The sequence below is a fragment of the Rhinolophus sinicus genome, linkage group LG04 (assembly GCF_036562045.2).
Source record: "Rhinolophus sinicus isolate RSC01 linkage group LG04, ASM3656204v1, whole genome shotgun sequence".
Lineage (NCBI taxonomy): Eukaryota > Metazoa > Chordata > Mammalia > Chiroptera > Rhinolophidae > Rhinolophus > Rhinolophus sinicus.
In genome coordinates this window covers 107,798,975-107,820,799 of record NC_133754.1, presented here as the reverse complement: position 1 = coordinate 107,820,799, position 21,825 = coordinate 107,798,975, and the positions used below count along the sequence as shown (strand labels likewise).

The 21,825-nt window shown below is 39.3% G+C and overlaps 1 protein-coding gene and 1 pseudogene across 2 annotated transcripts in view; both read left to right on the top strand.

Moving 5' to 3' along the window:
- LOC109437996 (contactin-associated protein-like 3) overlaps positions 1-21,825 on the top strand; it is a 194,336-nt gene that overhangs the window by 144,518 nt on the left and 27,993 nt on the right. For both annotated transcript variants that reach the window (XM_019717554.2, XM_019717553.2), the window contains exons 13-16: positions 1,362-1,559; positions 5,077-5,233; positions 10,452-10,579; positions 18,078-18,248. In XM_019717554.2, coding sequence (XP_019573113.2) covers positions 1,362-1,559; positions 5,077-5,233; positions 10,452-10,579; positions 18,078-18,248 — 654 coding nt within the window. The remainder of the gene's footprint in view (positions 1-1,361; positions 1,560-5,076; positions 5,234-10,451; positions 10,580-18,077; positions 18,249-21,825) is intronic.
- On the top strand, positions 18,304-20,109 carry LOC109437995 (solute carrier family 15 member 4; annotated as a pseudogene).

Sequence of the window (21,825 nt, the reverse complement as noted above, 5' to 3'; positions counted from 1 at the left end):
AAAAGTCTAGTAAAAACATGATTAAAGGGGAAAAAAAAAATCTATGGACTTCAAGTTGCTATAGGAACACTCAGAGCTCCCTTGAGTGAGCAGAGAAAGGGGGGGATCTGTTGTCTTTTTTCCTAATTGACTATGAAACTGAATTAGTCATGCTGACTCACAGTTTGTCCCTGTTCTTGCTAGTTTTTGCATATTTTGTGATGCTTTTCCATAGGCTTTGAGCCAGAGTTCTCTCCATGGCCCTTGGATTCTCCTCCTGGATCTCCGGGTGTATTGGATGTGTTAGGCGTCTGTGAGCACCTGTGTGGCTGTTAGATAGCTCCCAGGCCCAAACCCCCAGCAGGACAGGGGATGAGGCCAGTGGAGCCCCTCAGTGGCTTCCCGGGAGCACTGTTCTGATTTTGAAGCTTGTCCATGTAATAGCTATTTCAAATAATAAAAATAAACTCCATGTGACTGTTTCCTGCCTCTGAAATTTGGAAAGTTTATATGTATACTGATCATTTTACCAAATACATATCACAGAGTAAGTTATGTGACTTGACGTTATAAACATAGTTGAGTTAGGGCAACTCAAAGTCCGCCTTTTAACCACTGAACCATGGGTGTTTTGTACAGTGAAACCTTTTATACCTTCATGATGGGAGGTGTATGGGAGAAGGTAAAAAAATCAAGATGTGTTTTTGTTGTCATCTGTGGGTTTGTTTCTGTTATGAATATGTGGAGTGTGTATTAACTTTTAAAAATCTCTTTTAAAAGTATAGTAATCAATGAAACAGGCATATGTCATAATTTGCCAGCAGACGCTTGTCCTGGTCACTGCCAGGAATTATATTAGATATTCCAAGGAACTGTGTTTTTTAGTACTGGCCACTGACTGAGTTGCTGATGCACTATCATCCAATTTTTGTCAAAAATACTTATTTTTATTATTTTGCATGATCATGTAGGCTGCTGGTTCCTCAAATGTTCTTTTTATACACTTCTGTGATTATGAGAGAAAGAGATGTTCAGGCAGGTGAGGAACATGTTTATTAAAAAGATAAATATACACACAATAAAAGTCATTTTTAACAGCCAAAAATATCTATTTATAACTTTGAATATTATAACATAATTTTAAAAATTGGCTCCCTGATAATGTTAACTACATTCAGGGTAATACAAATTGCAATAAACAGAATTTCTACTTTAATATTGGAAGAATCTCACTTGCTTTGATTCCAATCTCAAAGAGATCTGATAGCTGCCAAAATAAAATTCTTAACTCACATAGAAGATGATTCTGATTTCCATATTTATTTTTAATTATTCTAGTCACAATCTCCTTTCTCCTTCCCAACCCCATTTCTGCCCACAAGACACAACATGGACCTCAGTGCAGCACGATGGCTCCCACTTGGCCAGGGTCAAAGGCTCCAATGAAGAGAACCTCCCTCCTGTGGTTTTCAAGTACAGGGCCAGCATGGACCAGCTCCAGGCCATAACTGACCGTGCGGACCACTGCCAACAGGAGCTGGCTTTCCACCCCAAGAAGTCAAGGCTTACCCGTCACCATGGTGAGTACCCAGAGCAACTTGTCCTCAGGGCTGGAGTCCTCACAGGTCAGAGTGGCATGCACAAGTGCCTGAGAATCTGTGCCCTATGAACCACGGTCTGAAAATTACAGGATGCTTTTCCTTGGAGCAAAGAGCAAGGTCGATATCTGTTGCTCTTTGTTCAAAGCTGTAAATGACCTGAGGTCTCTTCTCAGACTCATCTGGGCAGTGAAAGCCTTCTTTCAAGGCCTTTGGACTCTCAGTGCTCGTCCACCATGAAGGGCAGCTACACCTTCATTCTGTTTCCTTTTAGGAGGGAGTGCCAATGACTTCATGGCGTAGTTATCTGCAGGAGATTATTCCCTGAGATTCTGTTTCATAGACTCAATGCCACTTGTGTCTTGGGTGATTATTAACTAGGGAGCAATGGCGGTATCATGCAGCGCTTTTGCACAACATAACTGCGAATAGTTCAATTTTTGTATCTAATCTACTCTTAAACATTCAGTTTTTGTATTTTCTTTCTTTGAAATAACTCATTTTGTCAGAATGGGCAACCCCACTGCCTTCATGAAATTCCTTGCTTTCCTACAGGCTGGTCTGCCCCTTCTCTGATCAGGATGTAGAGAGAGCAGAGGGCGGTAGGCAGGGTCCTCTGAGTTCAAGTTCCAAGCTTGTCACTCAGCTGTGTGACTTGGGAAATTGTTTCATCTCTCTGTGTCTTTAAAGCTAACCTCACCAGGACTTAATTGGACAACATCTATAAATTGCATCTATAAATGCTACTTAATTGCATCTCTCCAGTTTATTGAATTTATAGTTAGTGCTCAAGGGTTTAGTATGTACTTAGTTGATTGCTGCCCAATAGATCACCGAACTGAAATTGTGTGTTCCCAGAAGAATGAGAAAGCTGCCTCTGGGCGAGAAAGGCAGTGCTATGGAACAGTATGGGTTGAGTTCTCTAACTAGGGAAGACTAGACAGAGGGAGAGCAGTTTTGGGGCCGATCATTAACAGTCAGAACACAAACTACCCAGTGAGCCCCAGCCAAAGCCACTCACACGTACAGCATGTAGTCCTTTCCAGGATGTGGACATCACGGGGAGGTGTCTACCTACTGATTTGCAAGCGACTACTCACTGTCACCCCTTTGGTATAAATATATGAAACAGAAACACCAACAAAAAAGGATTTCAATTGGCGTTAGGGGAAAATGCAGAAAGAGAAAAGATTTTTAAACTTGTTGAATACTTGCTAAAGAAACAAAACAGACGTCTTCGTCTACACATGCTCAAGTTATTTGCATTTCTTATATTCTGCTACAGGAGAATTTTCAGTAGAAACTTAATTTAGACAAATTTAATACAGACCTGTCTATTTCCAGAAGCTCTTAGTTAGGGGAGAGATGAGGCAGGCAAATAGTATAGCCTAATACACCTTAAAATTGTTGCACTCATTTGCTCTGCATTATCAGTAAACACAAAATGGGTGTGTAGGGCGTGGATGCTACCTACCCAGGTGTGGAGAGTGAAAATAAATAATACCTTCCCCTGGAGCCCTCATTACAATGTTGCAATGTGAGAACAGTACAAGGTGACTGCAGCGTGGAAGCAAATAGCTTAAGATTTGTATAGGGATAGACTGGGGGATGTCAGTCAAAATTCAGTTCTATCCCAAGAATTTTCTGCTATTTAAATTCGCAGAAGTTGTCAGGAAATTGAGGTTATGTTAATCAGCACAGGAGACAGAGCAAGTCTCAGGCCTCAGTGCCGCAGCCCGTGTGGTCACTTGGGTTTTCAGGCGGGCTGGGACAGAGCACGTGGGCCTAAGATCTTGTCAGAGTCCTGGAACATTTTTCCTTCAGTATCCTTAAGGTTTCTATGTTATAGTTTCAGGGGACATGATTAAGGGTGGCCAACGAGGAAGTTACAGAATAGTCAATGTTGATTCTGGGAAACCATTAATTACGTCACCATCCCGGGGATGCTAAGTCACTGGGATTGTAATTGTGGCTGGAGAGAAGGACAGTGAACCAGCAGCTGAAATGATTGAGATGGCACAGCCGTGCACCCTGGTCATTGATAGCTCTTCGGTTTCTTTCCAATCCAACCTCTAATTCTTCCTGTTATTCTGAATTATATTTTACGCAAGTTCTCTAGGTTACTCAGAGAAATCTTGGAGTCAAAGGCATTTTTACTTTTAAAGACAATGGATGGTTCTTATTCTATAGAGAAAATGAAAAATTCCGATGTAAATACACAGTTGTGCATTTGTGTATAATGATTTCTTTGCTCTTCGATCTATGAAAGAATGTGTTGAATAATTATGTTTTTAAAATGGTATTTTGAAAAATAACTATTAAATGTTTGAGCTAAAAGATCTTCTACCCTGGGTAGATGTGTTTTAGTGTGTTTTCAACACATTAAAAAAACATAAGACTGTTGATACTGATTTTGTGGCGTGTTTCTCACCCACTGGGCTTGCTGTGGGCGGTAATGAATGCACGAAGTGTTTACAAGCTGAGGGGCTGTCAGCGGAAGCAGAAGTCTCATTGAACTGAGAGCCATAAGAGTAGTGGCCTTGTAATTTAGGGAGAGGCTGGTCTATATTCCAGGTTCTTGGTGGGTGCCGATGGGACCATCCTAAGGGTTTGAAGGAGCACACTGAAATGGACAGGCATCTTCGCAGAGCTAACTGATGGGATGTCACTTCAGGTTCCCCTCCTTCCCTCCCTGTTTACCAGAAACCGTTTCCCCTCCACCCTCGGTCTCTGCCTTTTGTGATCCTCCTCACCGGCGGCGGTGCTGTAACCACAACCGGCCTCAGCGAGCCTTTAGCAGAACCCTGCAGTCCTGTAGAGCTGAGGCGCTGCAGTCACGTGACTGTGTGCTGTGCAGACCAACGGGCTTCACTGAAGAACTGAGCTGGAGATACCTCGCAGTTGTTCTGAGCCTGAGACACATCTCAGGCAGCAAGAGGCTTCTCGGGGCCATTGCTTTGGTGTCCAGATACAGAGCTAACCCATTCAGTATAAAAAGTAGCACATATCTCCAAGAAACGTCTAGACATGCTATGAAGTACCAGTGTATTTAGCTAATGAATACAGTGAAGGAAATCCATATTTTGCATAATAACATTAAATTCTTTCAATGGCCTATTAGGATCTCAAACAGATTTCAGATTCAGTATATAAATTACTGTGGTTTTTATTCTGATGACAATTTTTAATGTAATTTCCAAATAAATTACATAATTGGAGTCCTCAAGAGAAATATGTAAATATCATGCCTGAATGAGTGAGGGACCACTTGATCATTTTCTAATAAGGGAAAAAATATATATGGTGATGATGCAAGTCTTATTAAGATATATTTACACAGTTGGAAGTCCTTTTAAAAAATATCCTATTTAGAGTTAAAATATCTTCACTTCTAAAATAGCCTCTCTATGTTTTAATAGAGGGGAGTAAGGGAACTCTATTGGGGAGGCAGGTAGTGGGGGCCAAAGTAGATGTCACCTTTCTCATACTTGTCTTTCAGATGGAACCCCAGTGAGCTGGTGGGTTGGAAGAACCAATGAAACACACACTTACTGGGGAGGTTCTCTGCCTGATGCTCAAAAGTGTACTTGTGGATTAGAGGGGAACTGCATTGATTCTCAATATTACTGCAACTGTGATGCTGACCGGAATGAATGGTGATTTCCATATAATTTCCCTGTGCAAACTGTAATTTTTTTATTGCTTAAGTTGTGTACTTTAGGTAGACATTGGACAAGACAGTATAATAAAAAGAATAAAGTATTCCCTAGCAAGTGAAAAGGATAAACTTTGACATGTATGATGGACTTAACCTGAAGCCTAAAATATAAAGGTGGCTATTTCTGTTTACCTATGAATAAATAATCAGACCCATTTTACTCTTCTAGTAAGACAAAAGAGGAATACTAGATTAATGTTTCCCATTCACTGAAAGTAAAGTATCAGGCTTCTTAAAGTTAAGTTTAACCCAGTTAATAAGATAAACCACCCAAGGCTGACCCAGGGCTGTTTGCTGACCCCCCTGATTTCTAGTTGGGTTTTTAAATGGCCAAAGAGAGAAAACTAGACAAGACCTTGAGTCCATGAAAGGGGATATATGGAACATATAACTAACTACCCATAGAACTAGAGATCTCAAAAGGCTACAAACCCAAAGAAAAAGTGAAAAAGGATGAATCTTCCAGTTAGCACTCTAGGTAGAAAAAAAAAAAAAAATAGCTCCCTAAAAGCTCATGTCTACAGACCTGCCCTCACACTGATTTAGCGTCCAGATTTACATGACCTGGATGATCCTTGAATTAAGTACACATGGCCACAGGTTGGAGGCACCAATGGCTTATCGTTGAATTACATGATATTTTTGTGCAGGCCTCACAGGATTCCCACAGATAAAATGCTACCGAACATGAGCTCACAATCCAGTGTTACATACAACACTGCAGAAGAGAAGTGGAGGCAGAAGAAACCACAAAGACAGATTGGATGCCTAAAAATCACAGATGATGGATACATTAAAAACATAAGATAAAATAAATATGTGAGCTGTCTGAAAAATAAACATTGGCATTGAAACATGGGAAAACAGTCATATACTACTAACAGAGATGACTGGTTTACAATAGAGCCAAATGAAAGTTTAGAAATGAAAACATTATCATTGAAATTTAAGACTTGTTGGACCATATAATAGACACAAATGATCAGAAAATTGGTGAAATGAAAAAATACATGTAAATAAAGGACAGAATAGAGCACAGAGAAACAAAGTGGTAACTAAGAAAGTAGTGACATAGAGGAATGGTGTGGAGAAGACTGAACATGTGTCTGACTAAGTTTCAAAAGAGAAGATTGAAGATAATTAAGAAGAGGCAGTATTCACATAGCTGAGAAATTTCCAGATTTGAGAAAGTACTAGAATAACATGCAGGATAAATTAAAATAAATCCATATCTTGACACATGGTAAAATCAAAGAACACTAAAGAAAACGTTGAAAGGAGCAAAGAGTAAGGGAAGACTCTTAAAAAGAAAGACAGCTAGACAGACAGCTGACCTCTGCTCAACAGCATGGATCTACGCCCACAGGCGGGACACTCCCTTCATGGTGTGAAAGTAAAGCAACTGTCAAATTCTAAGTGTTCACTGTTTTCAAAAGTGAGTTAAAATGAAGATGCAGACAAACATATTCTGAAGAAATTTACCACCAGCAGACTCCACAAGAAGTCTTAAAAAAACATTTTTAAGAGTAGTTTTCAGAATGAAAGAAAGTGATCTTACAAAGAAAGTCTCAGATGAAAGCAGGAATATTGAGGAAAGAAATTTATAAACTCAGAGGTTAAAAAATAAAACAGGTAAATACCAGACACAAATAACATATAACTATATATGGAATTGAAACGTAAGAAATCTGATTCTATTAACAAAAACGATTGTGCTTTACAAAGGAACTAAAAGAATGTTCAGAAATGAAAATGTCATTGAAATCTAAAACTTGTAAATATTTATTAGCATTACATTGCTTAATGTATAGGCATTACAATTTTAAGTGTAACTTCTAAAAGAATAGAAACAGAGCATGTAGTATTCAAATCAATAGAGGAAAGAAAGAAAAAATGGGATTTTAAAAATTTAATTAATCCAAGAGAAGATAGCAAATAAGATTTTTAAAAGAAGAGGAAGCAACAAGTATGAAATAAGATCAAAATGTATGAATAATCGTGCACAATAAATGCTACAAAATATCCATTTAAATCCAGATATGTCATGTTGAATTAAAACCAAGTATATCTTGTTTGTATACCTAGAAATATTGAAAATAAAATGCTAGAAAAAAATTTTACCAGGAAAATATACAAAAAAGTAAGTAAATTTTAAAAGTCTTAATGTGGACAAGATTACTATTATTATACTGACACTTTTTAATTGCACCGGAAAACACTAATAATCCTAAACTTGTATGCGTCTAATAAAAATGACTCAAAATGTATATAGAAAATTATTGACAGAACTGAAAGAAGAAACTCACAAATCAACCATGATAGGAAAATGTTTAAACATACATCTGTTAGTAATTGGTAACCCAAGCAGACAAAAATTAATAGGATATAGATATTTTTTAAATGAAAACTGACAGCTTGATTTGTTAGACACATAAAATTATAGAATACATACTTTTCTCAAGCACAATAGCACATTTTTGCAAACTGATTTCCCTTATGTTCCATAAAGCAAAACAAAGTTTTACAGTAGTTATCACACGGACAGTTTCTCTGATTATAATGCAATTGCGTTGGAAATGAATAATAGAATGATAATATATATGGCAATTCAAAACAAAAAAAATGAAAACAAGGAAATAAAGATTGCATTATTCATAGAGAATGTGATTGTCTACAAAGAAAACCCATGAGTGTCTCAGACAATTCTGAAGAGGGAAACAAGGAGTGGGGACCAGCCTTACCAGACTGAAGATGCTGCAGTAATTAATACAGCCTGGGTTTGCCAATGAGATAAGCAAAAGCACAGCGGAACCCAACAGAGAGCCCAAGCGTTTTCAAAACATGGAATTCTGGGTGATGATAATTGTGTTGTCACCAGTCCCTTTTTCTACCGAACAATTATAAGACATGAAAGTTGACCCAATATTTCTACCCTGTAGCTTTCTCAACAACTCAAAGCTCTGTTATATCTCAAACACGACTACTGAAAATGAACAGTAAGAATAATTTCTAGAGCACTAGGGACTAAAACAAAAAGGAGGTGATTTGGAAGTTCTCTTACTGAAAGTTTAAAACTTATGAGAAATTATCATGTCTAGATATTCAATGTTTACAAATTTGGGGGGAAAAATAAAGAAGCGAGAAAAAAACTGAGATATGACTATAGATTAGGCAGTTCAGAATGAACCTGGTGGCCATGGCAATTAATAATATCTTATGTAAAAGTGTGGGCAGTTGGGAATGGCTGGTATTAATAAAAAACTTTTAAATACGAATTGCTTAAAATTCCCTCAGATTCAGGAAGGCACTTTGCAAACAACAAAATGGAAAAGACTCTATTATAACATATGACTTCATACACACAACATGAATTAATGATTTTCCTTCAGTGCTTTCAGGCTCTATTTGCACTGTCAAGTGATAAAAACAGAATTAAAGTGTAGTTTTTCACTACATTAAAAAGTGTAGCTTTTAAATTGTTCTTTGAAATTCAAGAATCTTCAGTTAAGTAATGCACTGACATTTTTCTTCTAGGGTATTCTACCAAAATAGCAATCACATGAATTAAAGTACTTATTTGTAACATTTATCGATATTTAATACCAGGAATTAATTTTGTGCATTATCCCCACATTTATAACAAAATTAATACCCAGACTGGCTTCCCATAATCCAGTGGCACCCTCTGGTTTGTGACAGCCATTCCCAGCAAAACCAGGTGTTATGTCATTGGGGTGACCTGCCTGTGTAACTCCATCTGCAGGGATCACAGGGGCTTACCCAGATAAACCCAGGTTGTTTTATTTAGTCTGATTTTTGTAAACAACCTAATTCAAAAACATTGTTGTTTAACTTTCAAGATATGTACTCCATATCTTACCATATGCACTGCCAGTCACTGTGTCAAAATTTTTAAACAAAATAAAAATCTTAATAATTAAAAAATTTCCACTGTAAAAGAACATTTTAATGCCTAAACAGGATTGTAATGGTTAACTATTAGGTTATGCAGGTTTTTGAGGCAGCAAAGCTATTAGTCTGAAACCTATGAAATTGCGATTTTTTTGACCTGCAAAAACAGCAGATTCTAATGCTTCGACTTACACATGAAGGAGTCAGTGGTGGCTTTGTAATTGTTAGGAATTAAAACTAACAAGGTTCTACACCGGTACAGGTCGTCAGAATGATAAATTAGACAAACTATTATTTGTCCATAAATCAAAAGTTCACATGTAATTGAAGTATACAAGAAAAAAATATGAACAGCTTTTAAAGTGTAGAAAATCTCCTTACTTTGTCTAGAGAAGACATTGGGGTGCAGCCAGCTTACCACCCAGTCCTCTGGCCCCTCATCCAGTCCTTGTTGTCTTGCAACCACAAACATTAATGCTTCCCCAAATATCACTTACATGGTGATATTCTTATTGTTGCTATTGTTATTATTTATAATGTCCACTAGGTTTCCTGGGGACATCGATGGTGGCTTTTATGTCCACATCCCCAAAACACAGGGCCTCGCAAATAGAAGATGTGCAGTACACATTAGTCGCATGAATGGATGGTGACAGTCACCGACACAGCACCTCTCCATGCATTACCCACACACTAATGTTAAGAATGCATCGTGTCACACTTACATCTTGGTTTTGAATCAACATTTTGCTTTGTCTTTGTTTTTAAATTTATGGCATCAACAAGTAAGGAAATGCCTAATAACCATGATAGGCATTTCTGAACCTTTAGTAACAAAAATTCTGACAATTGAAAATCGAACTCTTGTCAGTCAGGTGTTTTTTCAAGGCGGGTTGCTCTTCCATTGTAAGTTCTGCTTTTAAGTATTACACGGGGGCTAAAATGGAAAGAGCAGTGAGTGCTTAATCACCTTGAAAATGTAATCGCAAGCGTGTGCCCATGACCGAATTTGGGACCTGCCAGTTTTCTACTCTGTGGACAGGGAGATGGACAATGGCCTCTGGTCCTCAGACGACCTCATTAAATACATTTCTATATCTGTAAATGTTCAGATGAGCCGTTTGATTTCCCTGCTGTTAGGCATTTACAAATTTAGCTTAATACTACTTGAATTGCAATAAAAGACTGTTACTTCTCTGTATGTTATTTGGAGGAAGGTAAAGGTGGTTGTGTTTGTGTTCTAGGACCAGTGACACAGTCGTCCTCTCCTGTAAGAAGCACCTGCCGGTCACTCGAGTTGTGATGACAGACGCAGGCCGACCACATTCTGAAGCAGCCTATACACTGGGGCCTCTGCTCTGCTGGGGGGACAGTAAGTAGTGGCAGGAGGAAGCATCTTGAGTCCTGACAATAAATGCAGATCAATGTTTCATGAGAAATTTAGCTGCGTGGGTTCACAAGAACGCTGTCTCTCTTGATAATCTATATTTCATGAGGGGTATATTAATTTATAAAATAAGTGTATATTGTCATCTTAATTGAGAAAAATATATTGCCTCTGGATTATGTGTCTCTTCTATAGTATCTAATTCAGATTACTGCTGTGAAGTCATGGAATCAACTGAAATATTGTCACCTGGTCAGCAAACATTTAATATTTACCTACTAGTATAAAGCACTTTGCTGCATACTAAGATGTCTAAAATTGGTAAGATAATGAGAAAATGAGAGGACCGAACCTGTCTAATGTACCTGTTCATTAATGCCTCCTTGCAATTATGAGTGTTTATGTAGGAAAGTTTCCAAGTTTGGCAAAAGACAAATGAAAGTTGAATGAACCTGAGACAGGATAAACTTAAAGAAATTCATGTCCAGATACATCATTATCAAACTTCTGTAAACTAAAGACAGTGAGAAAAATTTTGAAATCAGCCAGAGAGAATATGATGCATTATCTATAGGGGAACACCAATTTAAATGACAGTGAATTTCTCATCAGAAATGTACCGGCTATAGGAAGTGGCAAAACATTTCTCAAATGCTGAAAGTAAAGAATTGCCAGTCCAAAATTCTATATTCAGCAAAAATATCCTTCAGGAATAAAAGTTACATAAAGAAATTCTCAGATGAAGGAAAATTGAAAGCATTCATTACCAGAAAGTATGCTTTAACAGAATTTCTAAAGGAGGTTTTTCCAACAGAAGGAAAATTAGCAGAAGGAAATTTGGGACATCAGGAATAAAAAATCAGCATTAGACATGGTAAATATTTGAGTAAATATAATATACCTATAGGGACGGAATCCCAGAGAGCAGTTTCCAGGCTCTTGACCTCACATGGAAAAGTGCTGACTCTGGTAGTAGATGGCCATCAGCTGTGACTAGTTGGCCATCAGCTGTAACCAGTTAGCCATTAGCCACTAATATAACTGCTGTAGCTAAGCTAGCAAGTGCGGACTGAGGCTAGCAAGTATGGTTAGCAAGTGCGGATTGTGGATTCCGGATCATGTTAATCCTACTTCCTGTGTCTCGCCCAGCCCCCAGCAAGACTGGGGTGCAGGAAGACCCCTCATTGGGGTACTGGTGCATGTTTGCTTTTGTGTCTCAACCAGCTGCCATCAAGAATATAGTGGTACGAATCCCTATCCGTGGCTCTGTTGGTGTTCCTTTTTGGCATCGCCTTATCCTGCGGTCTTGTGCCAGGGGGAGCAGGAGCTGAGTCCCTGCATTACAGGGTCTCAACCAGCACTGGGAATAGGAAACGCAATTTACCCGGGAGAAACATGACCCCTCGATAAATTAGTTGTTCTCTCAAGCCTCCGGATGGCATACCATCCTCTTGGCCATGGCGAGAGTCACCTGCCTTTTGGTAGTCTGCTGTTGCCATGGGCTCCTAGAGTTGTGGACATCTTATACCATGGCCACCACCCACTCGGACACTTGGCGCAGCAAGCAGGATTCCAGCCAGGTAAGAATGATGTCTGACTCTGGGCAGGAGGACATGGTGCCCAGTGGCCACTGTTCTCAGGAGTTGGACCCCTGTGGAGGGGTGGGAAGATGTGGACGGTTCCCCAACCAGCATAGGCAGAAGAAAGTGAAGGTCGTTGCAGCCGTGTGGGCTGGGAACTGCCTGCTGAGGCAGCCCAGGTGCAGGAATTGTTGTCCCAGGAGGAAACACTTGCTGAGTCCTTGGTGGAAGATGCGGGTGAGGTCAAGGTCATCCCTCACCCCCGGGTTGGGGAGGACTTGGAGCCCTCGCCCTGCAGAGGGCACACGTTGTGAGGCCAAAGCACAGCCTTGGCGAATGACTGTGGACTATGGGAAATTGCCTTCCATCCCTGATTTGATGGACCGCTGGACTCTTTGCTTGGGAACGTACCACCATGTAGTGGAACTGGCGGATGTTTGCTTCCTGTGTCTCATCGGGCTGCCAGCAAGACTGTGGTGCAGGAAAACCCCTTGTTGGGGTGCTGGCAGTTGTTTACTTCCTGTGTCTCGCCCGGCCACGAGACTGGTGCAGGAAGACCCCTTGTTGGGGTGCTGGCAGATAGTTCCTTTTTGTATCTGAACCGGCCACCATTGAGAGTATGTAAGCACCTTGAATGTGAGCCACTATTGTTCCAGCACAGTACCCTGAGAAACCTGGCTGTGCCCAGGAAGTCTGGCTGTGCCCAGAAAGTCTGGTGGTACCCTGAGAACTCTGGCTGTACCCAGGAAGTCTGGCTGTGCCCAGAAAGACTGGCCGTACCCTGAGAAACCCTGGCTATACCCAGAAAGTAGGTGGACATAGAGGGACACCCCCTGGGACTTTACTTGAACTGGACTGAAACTATTTCTTGTGAGCTGGGTTCCTGGAACAAGGCCCCTCGCAAAAGATGCTGGTTCCGTAGGGTGTGAGGCAAGACTCTGGAGGGGTGGCGTGTAGGGATAGAGTCCCAGAGAGCAGTTTCCAGGCTCTCAACCTCACGTGGAAAAGTGCTGGCTTGGGTAGTAGATGGCCATCAACTGTGACTAGTTGGCCATCAGCTGTCACCAGTTAGCCATCAGCTGTAACCAGTTAGCCATTAGCCACTAATATAACTGCCGTGGCTAAGCTAGCAAGTGCAATTGTGGCTAGCAAGTGTGGTTAGCAAGCAGATTGCAGTTAGCAAGTGAAGATTGTGAATTGTGTATCGTGTTGATCCTGTTTCCTGTGTCTCACCTGTCCGCCAGCGAGACAGGGGTGCAGGAAGACCCCTTGCTGGGGTGCTGGAGGATGTTTGCTTTTGTGTCTTGACAAGCTGCCATCGAGAATATAGTGGTATGAACCCCCTATCCATGGCTCCATTGATGTTCCTTTTTGGCCTCACCGTGTCCTGTGTTCTTGTGCGGGTAGTGGGAGATGAATTGCTGCATTACAATACCATTCTTTTATTGAGTTATTTTAAATATATTTCAGGGTTGAAAGAGAAAAATACAACATTATCTCATATGGTTTTTAATTTACATAGATGTAATACATGTGGCAACAACACAAAGGGGACTGGCTAAAAGGATGAAATTGATGGTAAGGTTTTACAAACCACTTGAAGTGGTAAAGACAGACTCTAAGAAGACTGTAAAGAATTAAGTATATATATTATAATCCCTAGGACAGCCAATAAAGAAACCACTATAGACAAATAAAAATAGAATACTAAAAAATGTTTAAGTAAAAGGAGACAGAAAAGGGGAAACAGAAGAACAAAAATTAGAACAAACATGAAAAAAATTATAACATGATCTAAATTCATTGTGTCAACATTTGCATTTAATGTAAATGGTCTAAGCAAACTAAAAGATACATTGTAATGACTCAACTATATGCTGTCTACGAGAAACTTACATCAAATATAATGACATAATAAGTTAAAAGGATGGAAAAAAAGATATACTACACAAACACTAATTGAAAGAAAGCTGGAGTTTCTAAATTAAAATCTTTGCTTGAAAGCAAAAAAAAAAATTGATACAAAAAGGGGTCAAGAAGACAAAAATCTTAAATGTGTATGCTAGTAACTGAGCTTCAAAATACATAAAGCAATAACTGACAGGATATAAAGGAGAAATAGACAAATCCATAATTATAATAAGAGAATTAAATACTCTTCTCATTAACCTGTGGGACTAATAGAGGGAAAATCAGCAAGGATATAGAAAACCTAATTATCACCACAAACCAACTGAATTTAGTTGACATTTATAGAACACTCTACCAAAAGTAGAATATACACTTTTTTCAAAGGCCCAGGATCTTTAACCTAGATACAGCATATCCTGTGTCATAAAACAAACTTTAACAAATATTAAATAATTCAAATCATACAAAATACATTCTCTGACATAACTGAATTAAACTAAAAATAACAAATGTAGTGAGAAATTCTCAAAACACTTAGAAATTAAACACCAAACAAATAATACATGAGTCAAGGTTTCAACAAGTACTATAAAGTATACTGAATTGAATGAAAATGAAAATAAAACATATACTGTGGGATGCAGTTATAGCAGTGCTTAGAGGAATACTAAATGCTTACATTATGAAAGAAAAATATCTCAATTCAATAATTCAAGCTTTCACCAAAGGAAACCAGAAAAAGAAGAGAAAAACAAACTTAAAGCAAGCAAAAGGAAGGACATAATAAAAATAAGAACAGAACAGAAATCCATTCAATTAAAAGCAAAACACAATAGAGATTAAAAAAACAAAAACGATTCTTTTTTTTAAAGTCAATAAAACTGCTAAACTTTAAAAAAGAGAGAAGATAAAAATTACCAACATGAGGAATGAAAGTCACTACAGACCCCACAGACATCAAGAGTACAATAAGGATATACTACAAACACCTTTACACACATGAATTCTACAACTTAGATGAAATGGGCAAATTCCTTGAAAACCACCAAATTTCGAAACTCACACAAAATGAAACAGACAATTGGAATAGACTTAAAAATATTAATGGAATTGAATTTTTACTTAAAATCTTCCAAAAAAATATATCCAGACCACGATGATATCACTGGTGAATTCTACAAAAGAAGAAATAACACCATATCTACACAATCTCTTCCAGAAAATAGAAGAGGAAATTATTTCCAACATTTTATGAGGCCAGTAATGCCCAAATACCCTAATGAAACAAAGAAAGTGCAAAATAAAAAATAATAACTACAGATAATGTCATCATGAGATGCAAAAATCCTCAACAAAGCATTAGTAAATAATCCAGGAACATTTAAAAGAATCATCAACTGGGGTTTATCCCAGGCTGATTCAGTATTTGAAAATCAATCAGTGTAATCAAACATATTAAGATTCTAAAGAAGAAAAATCATGTCACATGCTTTTTTCTGCATCGATATGAACATGATAATTTGAATTATTATACCAAATTCAACATAATTTATATTATAATAGCATACACAATAAAAATTTTTAGCAAACTAGGAATAAAAGAGAACTTCCTCTGCCTAATAAAGGGTATATATGCAAAACAGCTACCAACATAATTGTTGGTGAAAAACTGTGCTCCCCCCCTAAAATTGGTAACAAGATAAGAATATCCAATTTTACCACTTCTATCATACTGGAAGTCCTAGCCAGTGCAAAAATGTAAGAAAGGAAATTAAGTGCATACAGCTTGGAAAACAAGAAAGAAAACTCTATTCACAGAAACACCGTATTTCACCCAAAATAAGACCTAGCCGGACCATCAGTTCTGATGAGTCTTTTGGAGCAAAAATTAATATAAGACCTGGTCTTATTTTAATATAATATAAGACCGGGTATAATATAATTAATATAATATAATATAATATAATATAATATAATATAATACCCAGTTTTATATTAATTTTTGCTCCAAAAGACCCAGTAGAGCTATTGGTCTGGCTAGGTCTTATTTTCGGGGAAACATGGTATGTATGATTGTCTACCCGGAAAATCTCAAGGAATCTACCAAAAAAAAAAAAAAAAAGGACTAGAACTAATAAGTGAACTCAATAAGATTGCAGAATACAAGGTCAATACAGACAAATCAATCATAAATGCTAGCAATGCACAATTGGAAACCAAAATTTACAAGACAGTATCATTTTTAACAGCTCCAAAAATGTAATACTTAGGCATACATCTAACAAAAACATGTAGAGGATCTGTGAACTAAAAACTACTAAATGCTGAAGAAAAAAATCAAAAAGTCTAAATAAATGGAGAGAGATACTGTATTTATAGATTGGAAGACTTAACATAGGAAAGATGTCAGTTCTCCCCAAATTGAACAGATACTTCATGAAAGAGGATATAAGAATGGCAAATAAGTACATGAAAAGATGTTCATCAGCTGATAGGGAAGGCAAATTAAAACCATCACACCAATTTAAATTGCTAAAAAAAAAAAAATACTAACAATACCATGTTCTGGTGAAGATATGACACAACCTGGATCTCTTATACATTGACAATGGAAATTAAAAATGGCATAGCCACACTGGAAAACTGGCAGTTTTATAAGGTTAAACATATACTTATGAGGTGTGATCTAAAAATAGTGAATGTTTAAATAAAAAAATTATTATACTAAAAGACACATTGTCATTAAGCCCCCTCAAAATACGTCCCCTTGTTTCGAATACACTTATCCCATAGTTCTTGCCACTTTCTGAAGCAGTTCTGAAGTCCTCTTTCATGAATGTCTTTACTTTGTCCTCCATCATGACAACGCTCGGTTTCACACATTGCTTCTGGTACGGTAATTTCTGTCAAATAAAAATATAAGTGTGTCCTCATCCACCTTATTCACCACATCTGGCACTGTGCAACTTATGGCTCTTTCCCAGTCAAAATGACCATGAAAGGTAAACATTTTGAATCGATTCAGGACATCAAGGCAGCCAAGACAGCACAACTAAAGACACGAAAGAGGACTTCCAGAACTGCTTCAGAAAGTGGCAAGAACGATGGGATAAGTGTGCAAAGTGAGAGGGAGTATTTTGAGGGAGATTAATGGCAGCATGTCTTTTACTGTAATAAAATTTTTTTTAATTTAAACATTCCCCATATTTTTTTATCACACCTTATACCATATGATCCTGAGACGTTGAATTCTCCTGAGTATTTACCCTAGAGAAATGAAAATCTACCTTCACACAAAAACCTTTACACTAATGTTTATAGCAGCTCTATTTGTGATTGATCAAATCTGGAAACAACCATAGTATTCTTAAATGTGGACAAATAAACTGGTGCATCACATGATGGAATAGTACAGTACAATGGAATGGACTTGAATGAGTCTCAGAGGCTTTATGCTGAGTGAAGGAAGCCAATCTCAAAAGGTTACACGTACTGCATGACTCCATTTATGTGACGTTTGAAAAGGGGAAGCTATACAGATAGACTAGATCATGGCTGCCTGGGCTTAAGGTAGGGGGAGGGTGTGACTGGAACACAATAGCAGGAGGGAGTGTTTGGGGTGATGGAAATGTCCTTTATCCTGATTTTGCTGGTTACACAAATCAGTGCATGGATTAAAATTCACCCCCCAAAGTCAATTTTACTCTATGATAAGTTAAGAAGTAATATTGTTCTTAAAACAAAACACAGGCCATTTCCCAAGTGATTATCCCTTCACTCAGTTGCAGCCATGTCCGGAATCTTAATCCTTGAAAGAATCACTACTTGGACATACATGTCATGGCTACATGTTCAGAAAAAAACCAAAATGAAGGTTTACATAGATAATTAATGCATTTAATGAAAAAAAAAAAAAAAAAAAGTCGGAATATAAAATATAATTTTATTTTGTTTCTTTATTTCACTGTCTTTTTTTAAATTTTTATAAACAGAGTCATTTTGGAATTCTGCTTCCTTCAATACTGAGACTTCATACCTGCATTTCCCTACATTCCGAGAAGAGCTTAGCGCTGATGTATCTTTCTTTTTTAAGACGACAGCTTCTTCTGGGGTGTTCATAGAGAATTTGGGGATCACAGACTTCATCAGGCTCGAGCTACGCGGTGAGTCGCCCACTCTGGACAAAGCCACGGGTGCTCAGCAATAGAGAGTAAAACAATGATTCAGGAAACACACAAGTTTGTACAATTTTGTGCTGCCTTAACTCGATGTGCAAGCACGACATTAAACCAAACTGGTCAAATAACTGTTTACTAAATTACAAAATTATTTGACATTGCTGACTAGTCACATTGTTTATTCATGTTTGCAAAGCTCAGTTCCTTACTGTCATTATTTCACGGAGGGTTTTATAACTCTATGAAGATTTAGGGCCGCGGGGCCCGGCAGCGCGGCGCAGCGGGCCCACAGGTGAGCGGGCGCGCGGCTCCTGGGAGCGGGGCGTGCGCCGCGGTGCTGCTGCCAGAGCTGGGGGCGCGCCGCCTCCTGTGGCATCCCCGCCGACCCGGTGTTCTTTCTTAACGGCACATCGTGGGGCTGGGAGGGCGTATAGGCGAGCCAGGCGCTGCAGCTCTTCCTGGCCTCACCTAGCTGGTGTGGCCCTCGGGCGGCTGGCTGACCCACACACGTAAGGGCTGGGCGCGCGCCCTCCTCGGCCTGGTGATCTACCTGCTCCGCCGGCTGGACTGCCCGCTGGCCGCGCCCCGTACGCGCGCGCGCCACCGGCCCCCACGAGTCCGCCCGATCCGCCTGGACGTGTGCGCGGTCAAGGCCAACCTCTCGCCTTTCGGTGCCGCCCAGGTTAAAGATCGAGGTCCAGAAACCACAAGAAGCGTCTTGAATTGGTTTTACTAGAGCATGCATCTGGGAGCAGTCGTTTTGTTAGGAGGCACTGCCTGCTTTCGGCAGAACCGGAGCTTGGGGACCAGATATGCCAGCCCCACTGTGCCTCGGCGTGTGCTCGCTAATCTTCCTCTGCGGCCAGAGCTTTTCCATCACCAAGCCCTCCCACCCCACGGCAGCGCCTTCGCTAATATGTTAAGGATACTGGCACGTTTGCGCCGGCCCCAGAAGCGAACTGGAGGATGCAGTGTGGTGGTGAAGGAAAGCAGTGGACTGTTCCAGCGAGCTTCTCATCAGTCTGTTTACGGCAGATGTCTCGTGGAGGGCCATTGGTGGAAGACATCGCGGGAGACGTGAAAGCTTTGGTCAAGATTATCCCTGTTTTCTTGGCTTTGATACCTTACTGGGCAGTGCTTTTTCAAATGGAGGCAACGTATGTTTTACAGGGTCTTCATTTGAAAAGTCCAGAAATTACTAGTATTGTAACCACTCCATACATTTCCAGCAGCCTGGCTGAGCACGTTTGATGCAGTGCTCATCCTCCTGTCCATTCCCTTCAAGGATAAGCTGGTTGATTCCACTTTGGGAAGAAATGACTTATTCCCGTCGCCCTTAGAAAGGATCGCCATCGGAATGTTCTGTGTGATGTGTTCTGTCTTCACTGCTGGCATTTAGGCAAGTAAAAGATCGGACCTCGCAAAGAGAAAACCATTAACCAGTCCATTAGAAATGTGTATTTTGCTGCTGACTTGCTTATGTAGTGGAGGGTCCCTCAATATATGCTGTTTGGCATCAGTGAAATATTTGCAAGTATAGCAGGTCCAGAATTTGCATCCTCTGCAGCGCCCAAGTCCACGCAGAGCGCCACCATGGGCTTGTTCTTTTTCTTCTCTGGTGTCGAGTCCTTCCTGGGCTCCGGACTGCTGCCGCTGGTATCCATCAAGGCCATCAGGTGAATGAGCAACCGCACAGACTTTGGTGATAAAATGGCTGCTATTTGAACTATTTTTTATTCTGGCTGTTACTCAAGAAGCTGCCCTCCTGCTTTTCTTTATTATTTCTGTGAAATACAAGTGTTAGCGACCAAGGGCAAACGGGAGGCCCAACAGTAGGAGGGCCTGACATTTCTAAAGTCAAAGTCAGGTCCCTTAGAGAGATGGTCCCTGGAAGTGACTGGCTGGGTGCACTGAGGAAGGCAAGATTTTAAATTGCTGTAAATGTCTGACTTTCCTAAAACTTGCATGACACCTGGACTGGTTTCTCCTTTTCGTCTACCCAGAGGAATTAGGTTAAGTGCCTTACTGTGGTTTGTCTCGGTTATGCTGGGCTCTCCTGAAGCAGAGACACAGAAGTACATTGCTTCTCATCAGCGAAGATCTCTGTCCATCTTGCAGCTGGCTTCCTCTTTGACAAAACCCACAAATGGAGATTGCTTAGTCTTGGGAGACTACACATATCTTGGTTAATATCTTAGTATTTTAAACAAATATTATCATTTCCTTCCCACACACCATATGATCTTGTCTTTTTGATTAATAAACTTCTACTTATATTAAAGGATGGGAGTGTTTATTAAGAGAGAAAAGTGTGGTCAAGTGCTGCAAAGACTTTAAATGAAGGCCATGTTTATGGTTTCTTTCCTAAGCCACACATCTTGCCATTGCAAGTTCTTTGATACAGGGCGGTAGTAAATATGTTTATCTGCTGCTTCAGAGAATACTTGGTTTTTAAACTATTGACATTGCTTTTTTTTTTTTTTCTTAAGAACATGCATCCAGAAGTATTTAAGACCATGTGTCCTATCTCAAGCTGTAAAACAACTTAAAGAGTTTGATTTTGGGTACCATTGTGACTAAAGACCGATCGTGGGGGGGGGGGGCGGTGTAAGGAGAAGATTCTTTTGAACAGAATTAATGTAATGAAAAATAATGGAAAGTGTTAAATGTGAACTTGAACAGTTTGGCTAGTCACCAAGTTTTAGATTGTCAATTTTTACATGTATGTGGGGGTTCTAATTTTGTTAAACTATTCTTTATTTGTTACTGTAAGAAAATACTATATGAAGATTTAAACTACCTTTAAATAAACTCACTTATAGGTGTGAAACCAGATAACATGTTAGTTTTCTTTATGTAGGTAAATATCTCTGCTGCTTAGGCTTAGCAAGATAAATAGTAAACTCTGAGGAAGAATATGTTAAAATCAGCTGTTTTTCTTCCTCTGGGACACAGATTTATTTCGCCCTCCTATCCAACTCAGAATGACACTTGTCTGTATCACTGTGTAATGACCAGTGGGGAAAAGAAGGAGGAGGACACGCTAGAGAGGGGCTAATTGATTTATTTAGCAATATCTAATCAATTTAGTTAGCAATATCCAATAGCAAAAGACAAAGGTAATTAATAGAATATGCTAACAACAGAAAGTAAAGGTGGTTAAGACTAAACTATATACGTTGATAACAATGTCATGTCAAAGGAATATACATACATATAAGTTTAAGAGACCTCAACATATGTTTACTATTGATCAAAAGTCACTTGGCTAAATACACATGTAACATCAATAAGGAGTATACAAAAGCAGTAATAAACTCTATAGGAGAGCAACTATTACAGTAGATGCCCAAAGCTCACCAAACCATAGGAAAAACAACACTGGAACAGTGAGGAATCAAAACCTTGCCAGGTCAGCAGCTGGGAAAGCTAAGATGTCTCCCACTGCTGCTTGCTAGTTCCCAAGAATGTTACTGCTGTTGTTTTTGTTGTTGGTGGTGTTGTTCCAGGAAATTAGGGCATCTTTTGATGCTGCAAGCTGCAAGCTGCGTATAGGTTTCTA